General features: G+C 38.3%; 1 protein-coding gene across 2 annotated transcripts in view; it reads left to right on the top strand.

Moving 5' to 3' along the window:
• SPC25 (SPC25, NDC80 kinetochore complex component) overlaps positions 1-21,308 on the top strand; it is a 40,911-nt gene extending 19,603 nt beyond the window's left edge. Inside the window, exons 2-8 of one of the 2 annotated variants that reach the window (XM_011960597.1) lie at positions 3,273-3,431; positions 4,427-4,573; positions 4,669-4,734; positions 15,527-15,673; positions 17,061-17,165; positions 19,087-19,185; positions 21,142-21,308. In XM_011960597.1, coding sequence (XP_011815987.1) covers positions 3,296-3,431; positions 4,427-4,573; positions 4,669-4,734; positions 15,527-15,673; positions 17,061-17,165; positions 19,087-19,185; positions 21,142-21,266 — 825 coding nt within the window. In that variant the 5' untranslated portion in view covers positions 3,273-3,295 and the 3' untranslated portion in view covers positions 21,267-21,308. Of the gene's footprint in view, positions 1-3,272; positions 3,432-3,514; positions 3,643-4,426; positions 4,574-4,668; positions 4,735-15,526; positions 15,674-17,060; positions 17,166-19,086; positions 19,186-21,141 lie in introns of those variants that run through there. The other variant, XM_011960598.1, reaches the window with a different exon arrangement.
• Positions 21,309-23,675: the final 2,367 nt, after the last annotated feature.

Genomic DNA, 23,675 nt, shown 5'->3' with positions numbered 1-23,675 from the left:
ATTCGTTATTTGATGGGCAAAGTTTTTAATAAAAAGAGTTCTGGAGATGAATAGTGGTGATGGTGCTATAACACTGTGGATACACTTAACATCCCTTTACTGTACACTTAAAATTGGTTAAGATGGTAAATTTTATGTTATGAGCATCTTACCATAATAAAAATAACCTGGATATTTTTCTTACTATATTGAATGTTTTCTGCGTGCTTGGGAGATGTAGTCTTTTTTTCCTCTGAAGCTCTGATATCCTTCATCTTTTATTTTTAATTTTAACACTTTTATTGAGTTACAATTTATATACTATGAACTTCCTCATTCCAAATGTATAATTCCATGATAGAGTTGCCAGTAATTGACACAAACCAGTTTCAGAACATCTCCAGTACCCCAGAAAGTTTCTTCATGCACTTTGGCAGTCAGTGCTTGGGTCTGCTCCCAGCCCCATGCAAAAACTGAACTGCTTTCTGTGACTGGGAATCTGCCTTTTCTGGTTAATTTATGTAAATTAAATCATAGTATATATAGTCTTTTGCACCTGGCTTCTTTCACTTAGCATAATGTTTTTGAATAGTTTTTCATGAATAAATGCTTCTTAGTTTGCTGTAATCTGTTAGTCAATTTCCAGGTCACTTAAATGGTTGTTTTTGATAATTTGGTCCAGTTTTATAGTTTCTTTTTGGGGGATAAAATTTGGTGACTTCCTTATACCACACAGATCCAAACCATATCAGACCTCCAGCATAGTGGTGGGAGGTGATTGGATCATGAGGGTGGATTTCTTACGAATGTTTTAGTACCATCCTCTTGGTACTGTCCTTGCAACAGTGAGTGAGCTCTGATGAGATCTGGTCATTTAAAAGTGTGTGGCACCTCCCCCTACCCCGATCTTTCTTGCTCCTGCTTTGGCACATGAAGTACCTTCTCCCCATTCGCCTTCTGCCATGATTGGAAGCTTCCTGAAACCTCCCTAGAAGCAGAGCTGCTCTTCTTCCTGTACAGGAAGAACCACGAGCCAATTAAACCTCTTTTCCTTATAAATTACCCAGTCTCAGGTATTTCTTTATAGCAATGTGAGAACAGACTGATACAAGGTCCCAGCCCTTCCTTCCTTCATTTTATTTTATTTTTTTAATTTTGGGAAGGAGATGAAAGAGTCCAGGTGTAACCTGGCATTGACTCCACTTGGATACTGTACTTTATAGCAATTGTCAGAAAACTTACTTTCTTAAATCATCTATTGCAATGTTTGACATAGGCCATTCAGAAATCTAGAAGATTGAAAGTTTCTGTTCGAGAATCTTTTCATTTTCAATATTGTAGGTTCTCAACCCGGAATCTGCAAGAAGAGACTCCTCTTTTGAATTCATAGTAACTTTTGTCATTTCTGATTTTCTCAGTGAATGGATGTTGAAAGTGTAAATGTGAATGTCAGCATAAATGTGAATGTCATAAAGAGAAACTTATACTTAAAGGTGGGGAACTTATAGTCTCAACCATGGCATTACTCATGATCATTTCTATCCTTAGCTCTGCCCCAAAAATGCAAAGTATCTACCCAGCAAGCATACGTGCAATAGAGGACAATGATCTTTTATCCTTATACCTCATTATCCTTCACCCATCGTAGAAAGAATTAAGTTTTCAGGGGAGGAGCAATAGAGCTTTCAGTCCGAGCAAGACTATAACCACTATCTAGAAACACCTCCAGCCTGGGAACATGTGGCGTCTTTCTATTCCCCACCCTGCAGAAACCTAACCCTGGGTCACAGACCGTATATCCCAGAGAAGGCAGTGCTCAACTCAGTACATGGCACAAAATAGAAACTCAATAAACCCTGGTTGGGTTGAAATGAAAGGCACGTAAGTATGTTGGTGGTGGTGATGGTGGAGTTGTGTGAATAATAATGGGTCAGTGGGTCTGTTTTCCCCTTCTTAATGCTGAGAAAGCTGGAGGCCCTATTCTATGCACTGAGCAGAAAGAAGAGCTGGTTGTCTCTAGCTATCCTTGGGGATAAGAGAGAAATTATTCAGCCAGTCTTTCAGAAATGAAAATTTTGACAAATAACAAAGAAACTTCTGCCTCACATCCTGATTGGGGAGGAGCACTCAAAGAATAAAAAACAATAGACACCCTGAGGCTGCCCTAATAACCACACATTGGTAGGGCAATCACCCGTCTTAGCTGAAGACCCAAAGAGAGCAAGAATCTTCACTAAACAGTCTGATAAAGACCAGTGTAAAAACTTAGTGAGAAATTCATCAACATGATACCAAGTCAGCCCCCTTCCATGAATCTTCTTAAGTACTGTCTTCACTAATGTGGTACTGTGGAAACCCTAAAAATGAGTACCAGCACTCAATCAGCTGAAGTTCTGAGATGCTCGATTCATAAAATTTTGCTTTAAGGTAAATAGTATCAGATATATAAAATCAGAAGTTCTTGGGAAAATATTTGGAAATGAAAGGAGATTTATCGTAGTAAACTGTATGTCTAACTGTATTAATAGCAGTCTCTAGACTGCAAGGTGACTTTTGGGCATACTGTGAAGTGTTAAATATTCATAATAACCTGTCCTGGTTTCACAGGTCTTAATTTAGTTCTTGGATAAAGAATGGCTAATATCTGGTCCTCTAAGCATGTTGTTTACATATTTATTTCTTGTTGGTGTTTGTATTGTTGATGAAAATGAAAAGAAACTAGTATAGTAACGATCTTTTGGTGTATAATAAGAGACTTTATTTTCACAAACATACCATAGTCTAAGATGAAAATAATAACTTTGACCTCATTATTTTAGCCAGCTTTATTTTCCATTCTTCAGAAAGCGTATTCTCTAGGTTCTTTCCCTAGTTTCTTTCTTCCTCAGCTTTACCAAGAAGGATTCACATACCGAATCCATGTCACCTTTCGGAGTTTCTGAACAACGCAGACTCCCTGCAGCTTTGTCTACTCTGGCAAATCCTAGTTGAATACCTTGTGCCTCATTCCTGTCCTCAAGGAACACAGCAGGTGATTTTGATAGTGCTCTAGTTTCTTCCACTTCTGCAAGATAGTAACATAGTGTTCTATTAGGCCTCAAAAACGTTGTTAGAGAAGCTGGGGGTGTAGAAAAGAAGGAATATTTTTGTAAGCAGTAAAAACCTATTCTGAGGACCATCTTAATGTTTCTGCCCACTCATAATTGAAGTCAACTTTACAAGGTGAATACAAAGAAGAGGATGTATTTCTTGCAAAAGATACGATTAAAGGTCAATATATATATTTGTTCCAGAAACCTTTATTTGAAGCCGATGAATGACTTGTCGTGGGCGAGCTCTTCGGGTGCTATTAATACTTTCGGGTCACAGCGGAGACCCTGGCTGTTGTTCAGAAAAGAACTACGAATCCCAGAATGCCCTTTTCCCCCCATTTTCCCCGCGAGAATCCAAGGGTGAGTTCAACCAATCCTGTCATGAAGAGCCTGTGCTATCGGCCAATCAGAAGGCGAACGTGCGCCTGGAGGCGGGTGGCGGGAAGTGCACTAGGTTTGAAATCGGAAAGTTGGCGGGGCTGTGGGAGCTGCGTCTGGAGCTCGGCTGTTGGCTAGAGTGGGCGCTTATCTGGTGTGGGGAAGGCGGCAGGACTCAGGCTTGCCTGCGAAGGTGAGGGAGGTGGGCGCCGAGCTGGGCTCCTCGGCCCACCTGTCGCGATAGGGGAAACTGAATTTGGAGGCGGAATGTGTGTATTTGCGGCGGCGTTTGTGAAGTGCGCATCTTGTTGCTGTTTGGGTCTCATAGCCTGGTGGAATGGGCAGCTGCGAACCCAAAGCGTTCTGGGTTTCACTGCAGGAGATATCTTTGGTCCTCCTGGGAAGGTTTTAGCGTCGCAGAGTACTGGCAGGTCCAGGATTCTCCCAGGACCTCCTTTTACAGAGGATACTGAGGCCCGAGGTGACTTGCACACATCCTGGACAGAACCCGCTCAACTCGCACCTTAGTCCCTATTTTACTGTTAACTTTTACTGTTCTGAGGTGGAGGAGAGAAACAGGGTAGAGGTGTGGGGTCTTATTCTATGGGAGGGTGCCGGCCACCTGGCGATACTGATGATCTCTGATCAGAAAGGGTTAGAGTCGGAAAAGGTGTTTTAGAAGTCAGCGGTTTTACTTGTGAGAAAATGGACCCAGGGTCATAGTGTGTTTAAGTGTCCTGTGCAGTTACACTTACCTACTAACAAGCTGCTAGAAGGTAAAGGTATCCTGAATTCTTGCTGCACCTTAACAACAGTTAAGCCCAGGTTACTTGATCTACCCTTGAATACCTAGAATTAAAGATAAGTTGCTATTTTCTAGCAAAGGACAAATTGCCAAAATACTGTATACCTGATTGGAATATGTGGCTGATTTGATTTCAATAAGTTAAAAAATGCAATGTGTATTCTGTTTTTAGCATTGTCCTACATAATGGTAGAGGATGAACTGGCACTGTTCGATAAAAACATAAATGAATTTTGGAATAAATTCAAAAGTACGGACACCTCCTGTCAGATGGCGGGACTAAGAGATACCTACAAGGACTCCATCAAAGCATTTGCAGGTACCTAATGTTAACTTGTATCATGCTGTTTTTGCTGTTCTAGTTTATTTTTTAGTGTTATTTCAGCTGAATTGAAAGTTCAATTTCTCTTTCAGAAAAGCTGTCTGTGAAATTAAAGGAAGAAGAACGAATGGTTGAGATGTTTCTGGAATATCAAAATCGTATGTGAAAAAGTATAAATCATGGGTTTTTTTAGATAATACATCTTTATCATGAAATCTCATACAAGTAAGACAACGTATTTTGTGTGCACAAGTGCATATATGTTGTGTGTGTATATACATATGTTGTATGTGTATATATGTATATGTATATACATACACATGTGGTGGCTCATGCCTGTAATCCCAACACTTTGGGAGGCCAAGGTGGGTGGATCCCTTGAGCCCAGGAGTTCAAGACCAGCCCAAGCAACATGGTGAAACCCCATCTCTACAAAAAATTAAAAATATATATATATATATAGAGAGAGAGAGAGAGAGAGAGACACACACACACATACACATACACACACAAAATACGTACACATTAACACATATACATGTGCTTATATATAGGAATAAATATTGACATACCATACAGCTTAAGAAAGAACATCCTACGTTATACCTTCTTCTCCCACCTTCCACAACTAACCTAGCAATATATTGTTTAGTATTATGGAGGTTTTTTGTTTTTTGAGACAGCGTCTCACTTTGTCAGCCAGGCTGGAGTGCAGTGGCATGATCTGGGCTCACTTCAGTCTCGACCTCCTGGGCTCAAGTGACACTCCCACTTGAGTGGTTGCTAAGTTGCTGGGACCACCAGTGCATGCCACCACGCCCGGCTAATTTTGTATTTTTTGTAGAGATGGTGTTTCACCATGTTGTGTGGGCTGGTCTTAAACTCCTGGGCTCAAGCAGTCTGCCCACCTTGGCCTCCCAAAGTGCTGGAATTTCAGGTGTGAGCCACTGTGCCTGGCCTCTAGTATTGTGTTTTTGAATGTTATATAAATGGCATTCTCTTGTATGTCTTCTGTCCATTTTTTCACTCAGCACTATACTTGTGGGATTTGTCAGTGCCAAAGTATAAATGCCAGTATTTTTTAAAAGATGAGTTTTCACGTTGGAAATCACAGCCTGGGGACTGAAAAGCTGGAGTTCTCTCAGCTCTGTTAGTACTCTGACAGTGTTTCTCTCCATATTTTTACTCCTATTCTTGCCATCTTATTTCTACCACTCTCCAGGTTGTCCAGAGTGAATCAGTAGCTTTTACTGAGACCTGGCAGTTGTTACTGAGTTCTTTCACACAGGACACAAATTTGTGTCCACAGTTCAAATTCCACTAGAGATACTACATTCCAGCCTGGGCGACAGAGTGAGACCCTGTCTCCAAAAAAAAAAAAAAAATTGTAATTGTTGTTATAATAATATAATAGATGCTGTGTGAGGATGAGGATGGAATCTGGAGGGTTTGATTCTTCCAGTGAGGATTGCAGGATATTTAATAGCTAACCATTATCTTGTATACCACGTGCCAGGCCCTGTTCTAAGCTCTTTGCATATATTGACTCATGGATCCTCACAACAACCCTAGGAGGTATAGATACTGCTTTTAGTCTTACATGTTAGACTTTGTGACAAAATAAGCACAGAGAGGTTAAGCAGCTTGCTCAAGGTTAGATAGCTGATAATGAAGAGAAATATGATTTGAACCTACAGTCTGATTATACCACGCTACTTTGGAGGAGATCACATAAAGAAGGGTTAGGGATGTTTAACAGAGTCGACATTACATTTTAGGAAGAGGAAACAGCACATGAAATGTGGCAGGAACACGAGAGTTTGTTATGTTCTGGGATGGCTAGAATACACTGTGGATGGGGAGTGGCGGAGAAGTGGCTGGAAGAACTGGTTGGCCAGATGATGGACATTCCATGTTGGGCAAAGGGGGTTAGACTGTTTTTCAGGAGATAAAGAGTTGCTACAGGATTTCAACCTGGAAAATGATATTGGATTTTTATTTCAGAAGAAGCAATCTAGTAATCATGCACAATAAACAGGAGGGGAGTGAGACTGTTGTCCATAAAGAGACCAGTTAAAGGAAAAACCTAGTGTAATAGTACAGGCACATAATGAGTATGGCTTGGACCAGTGACAGGTCTGAGGACTTAGACTCAAGACTGTTGGCCTGAAAGTGAGAATATGTTGTGGTCTAGGATGATTCCTTCTGACATGGAGTATGAATCAGTGGTGACGCATTTACTAAGTGAGGGGTTGAAAGAGAGGAGGAGAATGTTTTTATAGGTGGGAAGGAAACATACATGGGTTCAATTTTAAATGTGTTGGGTGAATATGTTGAGTTTATTGTGCAGCAAGTCTTCAGGTGGCGATACCTGGTAGGCAATGGATATATTCATCTGGAAGCCAGCCAGGAAAGTGGTCTTTGCTGAAGATAGGGATTTGTGAGTCTAATGAATTTGGGGGGTTGAAGCTATGGAAGAATATGTAGAGTGGAAGAAGGTAGCTTTGGTTAGTAATAATATTTATTTACTCATTACTGTATGCCAGATACTGTGCTAAATGTCTTACATTTGCCATCTCCTTCAGTCCTCATGACAGTTGTCTAGGGTTGGTATTATTTGTTATTATTATTATTATTATTCCTACTGTACTGATATTACAGTGTCAGAGAGATTGTGATTTGCCCCAGATCATCAGATTAACTCCAGAGGCCTCACTCATCTTGAAAGCATTATGTTTTCTTTTCTTTTTTGTTTTTTTTGAGGCGGAGTCTCCCTCTGTCGCCCCTGCTGGAGTGCAGTGGTCGGATCTCAGCTCACTGCAAGCTCTTCCTCCCGGGTTTACGCCATTCTCCTACCTCAGCCTCCCAGGTAGCTGGGACTACAGGCGCCCGCCACCTCACCCGGCTAGTTTTTCCATTTTTAGTAGAGACGGGATTTCACCGTGTTAGCCAGGATGGTCTCGATCTCCTGACCTCGTGATCCGCCCGTCTTGGCCTCCCAAAGTGCTGGGATTACAGGCTTGAGCCAGCATTACATTTTCGCTACAGTTTGAGAGAGGGGTAAATGGAAGTGACCAGGAAAGACAGACTTAGTAATTGGAGAACAGAGAAAGTAAGAGAGAAGGTCACTGAAACTAAAAGAGGAGAGAAGCAAGAAAGGGTGTTGTCAACACTGGAAGTCACACGTAGATCCAGTAAGGTAAAGACTGAGCTAGATATTATTTTGGGAAAAAGAAAGGTGGAGGGAATCTGTTCACTGGCTAAATACTTGTTGAGCTACTGCTCTATACCAGGTAATCTTCTAGGAAGATACTGCAGAGAACAGAACAGCCTAAAGTTCTGGAACCATAAATTCTAATTATCACAAGAAGGAAGATCATCTGTTGAAGGTGACAGTCATTTACTATGTGTTGGCTTTTAAGTTATTATAAACCCTGAAGTCTGTCTAAGACAGATTATCCCTGTTTTACAGATGAGGAAATTGAAGCTCACTGAGGTTAAGAAACTTGCCTAAGGTCTGGGGGTAGATAGAGGATCTAAGATTGCAACCATAGTGTCTGTGCTCTTTCCATTGTACCATACTGACCTGCATTGGAGTGAAAACGCAAGGAAGGGTTCCTCTGGCGAGTAGGAGTGAAAGTTTGAAATGTTGGTTCTGGGAATAAGACAACCAAGTGTGTACACATGCAATAATAGTCACACAGCAGGCCCGGTGCGGTAGCTCACGCCTGTAATCCCAGCACTATGGGAGGCCAAAGCAGGTGAATCACGAGGTCAAAAGATCAGGACCATCCTGACCAACATGGTGAAACCCCATCTCTACTAAAAATACAAAGATTAGGCATAGTGGCGCACGCCTGTAGTTCCAGCTACTTGGGAGGCTTAGGCAGGAGAATAGCTTGAACCTGGGAGGTGGAGGTTACAGTGAGCCAAGATCATGGCACTGCACTGCAGCCTGGAGACAAAGTGAGACTGTCTCAAAAAAAAAAAAAAAAGAAAAAAGAAAAAATAGTCACACAGCATCAAGGGCACCAAATTCACACAGTTCTTCAAATGTTATAATGAAAACACTCTCATATGTAGTATTTATGTGTCACTACTTTAAAAGTTTTTGTGTTATTATTACTGGATACTCTAACCCCAGGGAATGGGGTAGCCACTGTTATCCCATTTTACAAATGAGGAAGAGTTTCAGAAGTTGTGATTTTGACGGAGATCCTTGAGTAACAACTGATGAGCTGGATCAGAGTTGAGAACTTTGACTTTCAATCTGGATTTCTTGTATAGTACAATTCTGTTTAATTCTTATCTTTAAAGAGTAGCATTTTTCTTTCTAGTAAGATGTTTATTTTTAAATTATACTTGACATAATATATGATCATGTTCATATTCTTAGAACATACAGAAAAGTAAACAAAAATATCACCTGTAATGTTGAGAACCACATTTAACAAAATGACTTTCTAGCTTTTATTTTTCATGAGCTATGTAGATTTTTAACATAATTATATTCATGGTATCTATATAACTATCTTTTTTTTTTCCAACTTTGAGAGTATTTTCCCACATTCCTATTTTTTTGAAAATACATTCCATTTTATTGATATACCGTGTTTTAAAAATCATTTACTTGTTAACCATTGAAGATGTTTTCAGTTTTTCATTATAAATACTGAAAAAGAATTTTTTATATAAATATTTGCATATAGCCTATTTTCCTAGGATAACTTTGTAAAAATGAAATTGCTGGGTCAAAGGAGGTGAATACTCTTAAGGCTCTTTTATTTTACAATGTCAAAAATATTTTCTAGAAGGACCTTAGCATTTTGCATTCCTCTCAACATTAGTTGTTATTTTTGTAAACATTGTTGTAATAAATGAAAATTGAAATCTTACTGCTTTACTTGCATTTCTGTGATGAATCTGAGGTTAAATTATCTTCCATATTTAGTAACCATCTGCATTCTGTGTTTCATCTGTTTATCCCTTTGTTTTTTTTCTTAGGAATTTGTATTTGTGTCTTCCTCTTGAGATTAAAATGGTAACCCATTGTTGGGAGAGGATAGTTTAATGGGCAAAGCATTGTCTTTGAAGTCAAGACCTGAGTTTGAATGCAGTCTATTTATTTTTGAGACGGAGTCTCACCCCGTCACCAGGCTGGAGCAGTGGCGCGATCTCAGCTCACTGCAACCTCTGACTCCCTGGTTCAAGCTATTCTCCTGCCTCAGCCTCCTGAGTAGCTGGGATTACAGGCACACATCACCATACCCAGCTAATTTTTGTATATTTAGCAGAGACGGGGTTTCACCACGTTGGCCAGGATGGTCTCGATCTTCTGACCTCGTGATCTGCCCGCCTCAGCCTCCCAAAGTGCTGGGATTACAGGCGTGAGCCACCGTGCCTGGCCCTTATTATTTCATCCTAACAAATACAGCTTCGGGCAAGTTACTTAACTGCTGAGTCTTTTTCCTCTCCTTTTAAAAAAGTAATAAAAGACTAAAGAATTTACTTTGGATTTCAGCACTGTTTAGAGAATAATCTACCTCTTGAACATTGATTTGATATTTCATTTATCATATTAACTTCCTAAATATGCCAACATTTGTTTGGCATGTCTTTTATAATATTTAGAAGCATAAAATATCTCTTCATATATCCAGATGAAGTATGTGTCTCAGACAAGCTTTGCAGTTTTTTTCAAACAGAGGCTACATATTTCTTGATCTAGGTTGATTCTGAATTTTCTGTTTGTTACCTCTATAAACAAGAATTCCCTGTTGCCTGAGGAATGCTTGTCTTGAGAGATGTTGTTCAAGCACTGGGAATTCCATGCTCACTTCGATTTGGGAAACAGGTCATAGTGTATTTCTCTTTTGAAGATTTATGGTATTTAAAGTCTTCATAAATTTGGTGGTGGACTAACTTGTTTAACTTTGAGAACAAAATTACTCATCCGTGGAGCACATATTTACTTGTAATTAAAATATTGGAATTAAATGACAGTATAGATAGTTTAGTTTATTTGATACAATTCTAGACTACTGGTATTACTAATTGACACTTGATTTTGAAGTGTTTAGATTTCATTTAAGTATTAGTAAAACTAAATCTTTAACTCAAAAATTCAAAAGCACATTATAAAGCACCCTTGAGCTCTACTGGCTCTGGTTATTTGACCTTGGTAACCTCTGCCCTAGAGCTCTTAGGCTTTTTGTGCCTTCCTGCCTTATTTAGTCCCCTGATGGACACTTTGGGGACACTGTCTCTGGGCAATGGGCCCCAAGTAGCAGCAGTTGTATCTTTCTTCCAACAAACAGAGGAAGAAGTGGCCCTGCCAGGGTTATTCTCCCAGCAGAGAGGTCTGGCCAGGTTTATGCACAGGCATTATTGTTTTTATTTTGAGCATGTGCATGAGAAAGGGGTGGGTAGTTGCAGAAGCTGAGTGTTTAAGAGGGCTAGGGCAAGAAGAACTTGTACAGATAGTGACAGGGACATGGGGGAGGCAGGGAGGTTAGAGGAATTAAAGCCAAGAAGGAGTAATGAGGTGCTGGCCAATATGTGAGACAGATATAAAGGCCAGTATTTTGGTACATGGATACCTTGTTGAATTGCACTTCCCTTTATTGCACTTTACAGATACTGCAATTTTTACAAATTAAAGGTTAATGGCAACCATGTGTCAAGCAAGTCTATGGGCACCGTTTTTCTATCAGCATGTGCTGACTTCATGTCTATCATATATTGGTAATTCTCACAAGATTTCAGACTTATCATTATTATATTTCTTGTGGTGCTCTATAATCAGTGATCTTTTACATTACTGTTATAATTGTTTTAAGTGCCATGAATGACACCCATATAAGATGACAAACTTAGTGGATAAATGTTGAGTGACTTCTGACTGCTCCATGGACCAGCCATTCCTGTCATTCTTCCTCTCCTTGGGCCTCCCTAGTCCCTGAGACACAGAAGTATTGAAATTAGGCCAATTAATAACCCTATAGCGACCTCTAAGTGTTCAACTGAGAGAAGGAGTCATAAGTCTCTCACTTTAAAGCAAAAGCTAGAAATGATTAAGCTTAGTGGGAAAGTGTGTTAGAAGCTGAGAAAGACTGAAAGCTTGGCCTCTTGTGCCAGTTAGCAAAAGTGCTAATTCAGTGAACACATGAATGATAAGGGAGAGACAGCCTTATTGTTAATGTAGAGAAAGGTTTAGTGGCCTGAATAGAAGAGCAAACAAACCAAAGCATTCACTTAAGCAAAAACCTAATCCAGGGTAAGACTCTAGCCCTCTTCAATTCTATGAAGACTTGAGAAAGATGAGGAAGTTTCAGAAGAAAAGTTTGAAGCTAGCAGAAGTTGGTTCATGAGATTTAAGGAAAGTAGCTGCCTCCATAACATAAAAGTGCAAGATGAAAGCAGCAGTGCTAATGTAGAAGCTACAGCAAGTTATCTAGCTAAGATCATTGAATGAACAGATCATTAAAGAACAGATTTTCAATGTAGATGAAACAGTTTTCTATTGGAAGAAGATGCCATCTAAGACTTTCATAGCTAGAGAGAAGTCAACACCTGGCTTTGAAGCTTCAAAGGACAGGCTGACTGTTTTTAGGGACTAATGCAACTGGTGACTGTAAGTTGAAGCCAGTGCTCACTTGCCATTCCCCAAATCCTAGGGCCCTTAAGAATTGTACTAAATCTACTCTGCCTATGTTCTTTTTTTTTTTTTTTTTTTTTGAGATGGAGTCTCGCTCTGTCGCCCAGGCTGGAGTGCAGTGGCGGTATCTCGGCTCACTGCAAGCTCCGCCTCCCGGGTTTCCGCCATTCTCCTGCCTCAGCCTCCCGAGTAGCTGGGACTACAGGCGCCCGCCACTTCGCCCGGCTAGATTTTTGTATTTTTTAGTAGAGACGGGGTTTCACGGTGTTAGCCAGGATGGTCTCCATCTCCTGACCTCGTGATCCGCCTGTCTCGGCCTCCCAAAGTTACTCTGCCTATGTTCTATAAATGGAACAGCAAAGCCTGGATGACAGCACATGTGTATATAGCATAGTTTACTGAATATTTTAGGCCCACTGTTGAGAACTTCTGCTCAGGAAAAAAGATGCCTTTCAAAATATTCCTGCTTATTAACAATGCATCTGATCAGCCGAGAGTGCTGATGGAAATTAATGTTGTTTTCATGCCTGCTAAGACAACATCCGTTCTGCAGCCCGTGGATCAAGGGGTAGTTTTGACTTTCTTGTCTCATTATTTAAGAAATAAGGCTGTAGCTACCACAAATAGTGATTTCCTCTGATGGATCTGGGCAAAATAAATTGAAAACCTTCCAGAGAAAGGATTCACCATTCTAGATGCCATAAAACATTCATGATTCACAGGAAGAGGTCAAAATATCAACATGAACAAGAGCTTGGAAGAAGTTGATTTTAACTCTCATGGATGACTTTGAGAGGTTCAAGACTTCAATGGAGAAAGTAACTACAGATGTGGTGGAAATCACAAGAGATCTAGACTTAGAAGTGGAGCCTGAAGATGTGACCAAATTGCTGCCATGTCATGATAAAACTTGAGTGGATAAGGAGTTGCTTCTTATGGATGAGCAAAGAAAGTGGTATTATGGAATGGAATCCACTCCTGGTGAAGATGCTGTGAACATTGTTTAACTGACAACAAAGGATTTAGACTATTACATAAACTTAGTTGATAAAGTAGCAGCAAGGTTTGAGAAGACTGACTCCCATTTTGAAAGAAGTTCTACCAGGGGTAAATGCTGTCAAACACCATTGTATGCTGCAGAGAAATCTTTCATGAAAGAGTTGATTGATGCAGCAAACTTTGTTGTTGTTCTGTTGTAATAAATTGCCACAGCCACCCTAGCCTTCAGCAACTACCACCCTGATCAGTCAGCAGCCATCAACATCAAGGCAAGACCTTCCCCCTGCAAAAGTTTAGGACCTACTGAAGGCTCAGATGATTATTAGCATTTGTTAGCAATAAAATAGTTTTAATTAAGATATGTACATTGGTTTTTTAGCTATAATGCTATTGCACGCCTAATAGACTACAATATAGTGTAAAATAACTTTTTTATGTACTGGGAAACCAAAACATTTGTGTGACTTGCTTTATTGCAATATTCACTTTATCACAGTGATCTGGAATAGAACTTGCAATATCGCCAAGGTATGCCAGTACTTAAAAATAGCACAGAATAGCAAAAACTAATAAAACCAATAAAAGCAAAGCGCAAAAATGAATATTACAGCTATTAATATTAGTATAAACATCTATTCTTACCTATGTATTAATCATTGGTGTTATGTACAAAAACTATTGATTTTTTTGGTGTGTAGTACCACAAATTCTGATAGGTTTTCAGTAGATTTTTCTGAGTATTCTAGATAGATGTCTATTGTCTACATATAATGAAAAATAGTTCTTTTTTTTTCCTTCTAGTTTTACCAGCTAAATATCTTGTCTTGGCCAGAAACTTCTAGGGAAATATTAAATAACAGTGCTAACTGGCATCTATTTTATTCCTTTTGGAAATGCCAAATATATATTATGAGATTTGAAAGGTTTTTTGATTTGTTTCTATCATGTTAAATGTCCTTCCATTTATAGTTTAAGAATCAGTGTCAGGAGTGGATGCTGAATTCACATGAAATGTTCCTTCAATTCTTATTCATGTGATAGATTTTCCTAATATTACACCTTCACTATATAAAATCCTTAGAATAAACTATATTTGCTCTTGGTGGACTATTTTTAATGTAAGTTAATATTTTGCTGAGCATCTTTGCACCTATGTTTTTAAGTGAGATTAGTTTATATAGTTGTGGGTAGAGGGCCAGTGCTATCTTTCATTTTTTGTTTTATTTTCGCTCTGTCGCGGCCCAGGCTGGAGCGCAGTGGCCGGATCTCAGCTCACTGCAAGCTCCGCCTCCCGGGTTTACGCCATTCTCCTGCCTCAGCCTCCCGAGTAGCTGGGACTACAGGCGCCCCAGGCGCCCGCGACCTCACCGGGCTAGTTTTGTGTATTTTTTTTTTTTAGTGGGGACGGGGTTTCACCGTGTTAGCCAGGATGGTCTCGATCTCTTGACCTCGTGATCCGCCCGTCTCGGCCTCCCAAAGTGCTGGGATTACAGGCTTGAGCTCCCGCGCCCGGCCTAATTTTTTGTTTTAGCTTCAGAATTATGCTTACATTGTAAGCTTTGCCTGCCCACCTGTCTTCCTTCACTTATTTCTGCCTTTTGGTATGTTCCAGAATAATTTATATAGCATTAGAGCGAGCCTTTTCCTCAAAGCACTGTATAAAGCCATCTTCTAGAGTTTGGTTACTGGCCAGGCGTGGTGGCTAGCCCTGGTAATCCCAGCCCTTTGAGAGGCTGAGGTAGGAGGATTGCTTGAGCCTAAGAGTTTGAGACTAGCCTGGGCAACATAGTGAGACAAAACAATTGAAAAATCAGCCAGGCGTGATGTGGCATGTGCCTGTAGTCCCAGGTACTCAAGAGGCTAAGGTGGGAGGCTGCTAGGAGTAGTGATTGTGCCACTGCATTCCAACCTGGGCAACAGCGAGACCCTGTTTCAAAAAAATATAAAAATAAAAAATAGAGTTTGGTTATCTTTGTTGGTAGTTTTTATTTCTGTACTTACTGGGAGTGGGGAGCTGCAAGGGTCATGATCTTTTGATTTTCTGTTTCTTGGTTTAATTTGGTATTCTCATTTTAAGAAGCTTTTCTGTCTCACTTTTTTTAAAGATGAGTAGGAAAAAATAGATTAGGATTTTTTTTCTTTTTTGTCTTTTATAAATTTTGAATCATTAGAAAATGCTTACCAGTCGAAACGTTCTTTATTAATCTTTATGAAAGTCAGTAAACTTTGGCCTTTTCTTAGATACATGTCAGAGAGCAAAGCATATTCTAGCTAATACCTTGTGCTTCTTACAGAGATCAGCAGACAAAATAAGCTCATTCAAGAAAAAAAGGATAACTTGTTAAAATTGATTGCTGAAGTAAAAGGCAAAAAGCAGGAATTGGAAGTACTGACTGCAAATATCCAGGATCTTAAGGAAGAATATTCTAGGAAGAAGGAAAGTAAGTTTCCTGTTGTAAACATACTGATCTAAAATGGAAAGTGGTGACGGTTCACCATTATTAAGTACATCTTGCCTGTTCAAGTTCATTGCTAAAAATGGATTACAGTACCTCAGGGCATAACCAGCCACTCATCTCTGCAAGATGTCATTAAAGTTAGCTAACTGGGTTTTATTTCCTTAACTTAAAGGGCCTTCTCTTGTGATTTTTAATATAATCATAATAATGAAATTGATATGAGGTTTTATTTATTTATTTTTATTTTTTTTCCTGAGACAGAGTTTCACTCTTGTTGCCCAGGCTGGAGTGCAATGGCACAATCTTGACTCAGTGCAACCTCCACCTCCCAGGTTCAAGCAATTCTCCTGCCTCAGCTTCCCAAGTAGCTGGGATTACAGGCACCTGCCACCACGCCTGGCTAATTTTTGTATTTTTAGTAGAAACAGGGTTTTCACCATGTTGGCCAGGTTTGTCTCGAACTCCTGACCTCAGGTGTTGTAATGCCTCAGCCTCCCAAAGTGCTAGGATTACAGGCGTGAGCCACCATACCCGGCTGATAAAAGATTTTAATTAAGCAGAGTGAGAAGTGGTGTCCCTTTTAAATAAAATTTGCTTTGGACAAGCCATAGTGTACTTTATGCAACAAATATTTATTGACCATACATTCTCTGCTAGGTAATATTAAGTGCTCTTTTTATGCTGCAAAATCTCTTTTGTATAAAGAACTTTCATATTCAGATGAATGCATCTTTTAGAAAGGAGACTTGTTTGCTCACAAACTAGGTAATCTATTCTTCAAATCTCCTGAAAATAGCAACGTTTGTTTTGTTAATGCTTTTTCATGTGGAGTTCTTAACCAAATCTAAATTGTGAAATTATTTTTCTCATTACTTAGGGACTATTGTGCTACTTTAAAGTATACTTAGGGACTATTGTACTAACTTAAAAAAAAAGAAAAAGAAAAAACTTTTTTTTTCATGAAATAAGGCTGACCTCTTATAAGAAATACTTACACTTAAAGGAATAGAACATTTTCCCATGAAGCAATTGATTATCTAGAAAAAGCACAATAGTATAAATGAAGTCTGTTTATTTCTATGCCACCCATACGAATCCCTGGCCTATTTATTTGTGCTACTACATAATAAAGCAAGACAAGGCTTATTCTTCTCACTATCTGTATACATTTTCTTGAGCAGTTGCTCCTTCCAACTTGAATGAACAAAAACTTCTTTTAGCTAACTGGTAGATATAGAAACAATAAATGAAAGCAAATTTTTATAGGCTTGGCATCATTTTATAGTTGATTTTAAGTTTAAAAAATTAACTCAGTAAGCATTAATTTACTATTTAAAACATTTAATATGTGTGTGTTTTTTAATCACAGCTATTTCTACTGCTAATAAAGCGAATGCAGAGAGGTTGAAAAGGCTGCAGAAATCTGCAGACTTGTATAAAGATCGACTTGGACTAGAAATTCGAAAAATTTATGGTAAGTTTGTTAATATAAATAAAACACAGTATATTAGAAAAGTATGTCTTTTCTTAAATAGAGGAGAATTTAAAAAATATTTTCAACTAAAATAATGACATTAACTTTTTAGAAAATAGGAAAAAATTACAATTTTTAAATTATTCTAACATAGTTACTGATGCTCTAGTTATTTATCATTCAGTATTTTAATAAATGTATTTTTGGCAGGATTGTCAACATGCAAATAATTTTTGTTGTTCCTATCAACATTGTATTATGAGCATTTCCTCAGTTGCTATAGCCTTCATAATGGTAATTTTTAAATAGTGGTATAATAATTCATTCTATTAATATAGCATCATTTATTCAACCATTTATCTATTGTTTAACACATATTTTGCTTCTACCAACATTTGGAATCTGCCAGTTTTTTCAGTTTTAGAAATACAGGTATCCCCCCTTATTCACGGTTTCTGTTACCTATGTTCAACCATGGTCTGACAATATTAAATGGATGAGTATAGTACAATAAGATGTTTTGAGAGGGAGAGAAGCCACATTCAGATAACTATAACTTTTATTACAGTATGTTGTGCATCGTTAATGTACGCCAGTGTCTGTTATGTCTGGGCTTCCCAAGATCACTCTCAGCTTTGGTGATTCACTAGAAGGAATTAGCATATAGTCATATTCATGGCTAAGATTTACTGCAGCAAAAGGATACAGAACAGAATCAGCAAAGAAACAATAGCACGTGGGGCAAAGTCTACAGGAAACCTGGCACAAGCTTTCAAGAGTCCTAACCCAGTACAGTCAAACAGGATGTGCGAATTCCTTCAGCATCAAACTGTGACAACACACCTGAAGTGTTGTCTACCAGGAAGCTCATTAGAGGCTCTGGAAGCTTGTACCTGGTTCTCCTTGGATGGTACCCCATGTACCATTTCCCTTTGCTGATTTTGTTATATCCTTTTGCTGTAATAAACCATAGCCCTGAGTATGGCCATATGCTGCTGAGTGAATCCTATGAGTTCTCCTAGTGAATCATAAAAAAGACCACAGCAGCCAAGTTCATTCCATTTTATGGCTGAACAATGTTCCATTGTATGTATGTACTATATCCATTCATCTGTTGGTGGACACTGGGTTATTTCCACTTTTTGGCTACTATGAATAATGCTGCTATGAACATTGGCATACAGTTATCTACTTGAGTCTCTGTTTTCAATTCTTTTGGACATATACTTAGGAGTGGAATTGCTGGGTCATATTGTAATTCTATATTTAAACTTTTTGAGGATCTGCCAAAGTGTTTTTCACAGTGGCTGTACCATTTTACATTTCTACCAGCAACGTACTAGGGTTCCAGTTTCTCGACATCCTCACCAACACTGTTATTTTCCATTTATTTATTTGCCATCCTACTGGGTATGAAATGGTATCTCATTGTAGTTTCAGCTTGCATTTACATAATGACTAATGATGTTGAGCATCTTTTCAGGTACTTAATGGGCATTTTTATATATTCTTTGGAGAAATGTTCTTTCAGGTGTTTTGCCCATTGTTGAATTGGGTGGTTTTTAGTTGTAGGAATTTTAAATACATTCTATGTATTCAACCTTTATCAGATAAATGATTTGCAAATATTTTCTCCCATTCTTTAGGTTGTCTTTTCCTTCTCTTGATAGTGTTCTTTGAAGGACAAAAGTTTTTAATTTTAACAAAGTCCAATTTATCTAGCTTTTCTTTTGTTGACTATATTTTTGATGTCATTTTGAAACTATAATATATTTTAAAACGAATTTGTAACTTCTGCATTTGGAAATGTTGGTTACGTGACTGTACATACTTAGCAGTGCAGATATTGATCCAAGAGGGAGTAAGAAAGGGTATCGCTATTGAAAGCTTTGACACACTAAATAGTTCAATCTCTTTTCAGGTGAGAAATTGCAGTTTATATTCACTAATATTGACCCTAAGAATCCTGAGAGCCCATTTATGTTTTCCCTGCATCTAAATGAAGCAAGGGACTATGAAGGTATGTACTAATATCTCCTAACTGGTATTTAAGATTGGCATTCCAAAGTGTTATTTCAATCAGAATATAAAGTAATATGGAGGAAAGCAATAGCTCCAGACTCTATTGCTTCCTTTTTCAGTCTTGCTTCTTGGGTTATAGTCTTCTAAAGGAAGTGAATATAGTCTTGATTTATAGATATTGTCTAGGATCCTTAATAAGTAGCATCTGTTCAGGATGGCACAGTGCCAGAGTGTCTGAAAAATCTAAAAACAAAATCACTGCATTCATATGCAAATATGAATTTTCCTTTTAGATAACTTTTTAAAAAACTGAAGCTTTAAAGAATATGGCTGCTTAAATGTGAATATTAGAACTTATCCAAGTAGATAAGTTTAAAGTCAAATGTAAAATCACCAGAATTTAACAATTTATTTTCCCAAAAATACATTTTTGAAAAACTATTTCATCCTGCAGATCTCACACATTGATAATAAAGGTTAGTTACTGACTCTGCAACTGGCCAAAAGGCCTTTGATTTATAAGGAATATATATCTTTGATAATAATGTGAACAAGAAGGAAATAGAAATACGTCTATCTCTTGTTTATTCTTCTAATGCCCCTGTACAAGTAATCCTTAATTTATTGGAATTCATAAAAATGGTTCTCAGCTCATTACACCTGTGCTATCATCTTAAAGCCTTTATAGCTGACAGACACTCAGGTGAATTGCTGAGCTGGCACAGCCCTGTGCCCTGGTGGCTCAGTTCCTATTCCTAGGGAATTTATATTTTGAGAATCTGATGCACATACAGATGTTTGGGTTTTTTTCTCTCTAGATAAATATCTTCCAATCTAATTAGTGCTAGATTTTAAAAAGCAAGCCCCAAAAACCTCTCATCTAGCTTTTCAATTTTCTCTAAATTGGATATTCTCTTATGGTATAATCTGATAGTACATGATAGTATATTAAAATAGAATATACAGGATACATTTTGGACAGGATGCCCTTTGCTGTTGTTTCTCTGCTGTGGTCATGGACCTTGTTTCCTAAGCAGTCTGTACCCGAGAGCTGGAAATCTGATAATGGGTGAATTTCTTTTCCTTTGACCACTTTCACTGGAGACTTGTCCCAGTGTACTAGCTGGTACAACTACATACAAGGATAATACTGTTATTTGTGACTTTGAGTCTCATTTGATTAATAGCCCTTGTAATTATTAAGGCTAGGCACTGAAAATTGTTTTTTTTTTTTCAGGCTGGGCATGGTGGCTCACGCCTGTAATTCTAGCACTTTGGGAGGCAGAGGCGGGCAGATCACTTGAGGTCAGGAGTTCAAGACCAGCCTGGGCAGCATGGCGAAACCCTGTCTCTACTAAAAATACATAAGTTAGCTGCACATATATGTTACCTGTAATCCCAGCTACTCAGAAAGCTGAGGCAAGAAAATTGCTTGAACCCAGGAGACGGAGGTTGCAGTGAGCTGAGATCGCACCACTGCACTTCCAGGCTTGGTGACAAATCAAGACTCTGTCTCAAAAAAAAAAAAAATTGTTTTTTTTTTTTTTTTTTTTTCAAATCCAGTGGTCAGAAATGAAAAGTCAGTCAGACCAAAGTTTTGCAGATAAAAATGACTTAACAGTTTTAAAAAAAAGTTTAAATAGTTGAAACAAAATATATAGGTTTAAGATGATGGGCAGGGTCATTCTGCATCACTAAACTCTCAATCCTTGAGTGCCATCTGCTTAAATTTAAAGCAAGATTATAGTACTTCAGATTTGAATATTTAGAGATTAAATGAAGGAAGGGTCCAAAAGATAGGTGGCATATGAAAATCAAGTGTATCCTTTTTTGCTCAAAGAATTTCATTAAGATGGAATTGACATTCAAAACAGATAAGAGCATCTAAATTAGAAACACTTCTCTGCCATAAAAAATCTCATTCTAATTGTCTTTGATTTTTTTTTTCCCCTAGTGTCAGATAGTGCCCCTCATCTTGAGGGCCTAGCAGAATTTCAAGAGAATGTAAGGAAGACCAACAATTTTTCAGCTTTTCTTGCCAATGTTCGGAAAGCTTTTACTGCCACGGTTTATAATTAAGGTACAAATAGTGTATATAAAAATTGTTTATTTTTCTTTATTTTGTGTCTCTTTTTAAAAGAATTCTCATTCTCTGCTGTCTGCCTGTAATTCTTTGGTATTTTTGTGACATTCTGTGTGGCATACTTCTTTCAGTCACAGTAGTCCATCCTTATCTGCAGTTTTGCTTTTTACAGTTCTAGTCAGTCAACTGTGGTCCAAAAATATTAAATGAGTAGAATGCAGTACAAGACATTTTGAGAGAAAGAAACATTTCATATACATAACTTTTATTACCATATGTTGTTATAATTATTCTATTTTATTACTTATTGTTGTTAACCTCTTACTGTGCCTAATTTGTAAATAAAGCTTTATCGTAGATGTTTATGTATGGGGAAAAAGCAGTTTATATCGGATTTAGCACTACCTAAGGTTTCAGACATCTACTGGGAGTCTTTTAACATCCCCCACGGGTAAGGGAGAACTACTGTATTTTAATTAAAATCTTAGGGAAACATATAAAGTAAAATATGTTCTTTTAATTAATGAAAGATAATTAGTTTACTACTTTTTTTTTTTTTTCTGTGAATGTCAGGCATGAGTAACTTATGGCTAGCACTGGGAATGGAAATTTGTTCAGCCTGCACTGTGTTTTAGTGGTCTCCAAGCTTTTGTACCACTTAATATGGACTCTCAATATTAAAAAATTAAAAGGACAGGCCCAACCTAAGGTTGACAGTTTTTAACATGTACTGGGCAAAATAAACTCTACTATCTTACTATCAACCTAATGTCAAAAAAGAAAGAATATTTTTACCTTACACCAAGAGAGATCTATAATTAGAATAAAGGACGATCCTTCACATCAGAAGAAAGTTGGCAGCATTTTACTAGGATATGGTTTTGAAAATCTAAATGTAGAAATTTATCAACGGTTTCCATTCTGTAATGTTTGCCATTTAATTGTGGTCTGGATATAAGTTTGTCATCTTGGGAGTCTGTTCACCACAGATTAGCATTCAAACGTCAACTTATTCTAGGACTTTTTTTTTTGTCCTCATCCTTTCTGTGTAAATTTGATGGCATTTAAGTATGCTAGCTATAGTGAAAGCTACATAATACTGTTCCAGTATATTGTGAGCACACCTAAAAGCCATAGAACAATGCCTTCCATGCCTTCAGTTGCTTCTCCTGTCTTCTCCCTGAATAATCTGGGGGAAAATTCACACTTGTCGCCCAGTTAGTGAGAGGAGGAAGAGAGTTTCAGAGCAGCCTCTCTCAGTGGCCGCTGTAGGGGCAGAAAGATGTGATACCTTTCCTCATCCATCATAAGGGTCACAACCAACACTCCTATAGCAAAAGACAGGTTAACAAGAGAAAAACACAACAAATGTATTTAATCCAAGTTTTATGTAACATGGGAGCCTTCAGAAATGAAGACTCAAATATGCAGGTAAAACTATCTATTTTTATGCTTATGTTTGATGAAGAATGGAAGAATGGACAGCCATGTAGAAATGTGATTGGATGAACAAGTGTGATCTAATGGTAATAAACTGAAGAAACCTGCAAGGCCTGTCTGTTCAGGTCTTTCTTGGGGTCTTTCTGTGTAGTTTTCCTTCTTCCTGGGCGTGGGGCAGGACCCTTATTGAAGGAGGGTCTCATGACATAGTAAGGTGGGGGAAGGTTGGAATAATATTTCTAGGTTTTACAGCTTACTTTGGAGAAGAAGGGAGCAAGAAGCAGGAAGGCAGGAAAAGGTCAGAGACCTTGGTTCTGATGCTACTTCTAAGGCCTTCTAATCTCTCTTAGTTTAAAGTACTTACCATGCTAAAACACCATAGTTTGGGGTATCATGTTCTGAGCCCTAACACCACTCATACCTAGGACTTGGCTCAAGGCTTTGCTCATTGGCATATAGTAGTAGAACTTACCTGAGAAGAATGCTATGGCCTGGTGGAGATGTTATCACTGACACATGCCAGTGTGTAGATCAGCTTTTAGGGACCATTGATTGGTATTTTCTCTAGAGATAAAAGGCTAATAAACTGTCCTGGTGATTGGAATGGGTGCTACTAGCAATAGACCTATCCTATTTCAGCATGGGCTTGTCTGAAGGGAGTATTTTAAGAGAGAGAGTACAATAAGCAGACTCCAGTTTTTCCTAGGCAGACTTTCACATTTGGCCTTATTTTTATATACTTATTTAAATGAATGCAAAAAACGATATCAAAACCCAACTTCAGTTTTTGTGAACCTAGCTTGATTTGGAGCTCAATTTCTATCAGCAGGATCTGTTTCTTCTGGATTGAGCCTCTATGTGGTAGATCACAGCAATTTCAAACTCATCCGGTTCCTGTAAGTTAGTACAGGTGATCAAGGGGCTAAAATACATGTGTTGGGTTATACTAGATTCCCCCTGAAACC

The sequence above is a fragment of the Colobus angolensis genome, unplaced genomic scaffold, assembly GCF_000951035.1.
Source record: "Colobus angolensis palliatus isolate OR3802 unplaced genomic scaffold, Cang.pa_1.0 Scaffold517, whole genome shotgun sequence".
NCBI lineage: Eukaryota > Metazoa > Chordata > Mammalia > Primates > Cercopithecidae > Colobus > Colobus angolensis.
The sequence above is the reverse complement of the archived record's forward strand: the minus strand, read 5'-3'. Positions and strand labels throughout refer to the sequence as shown.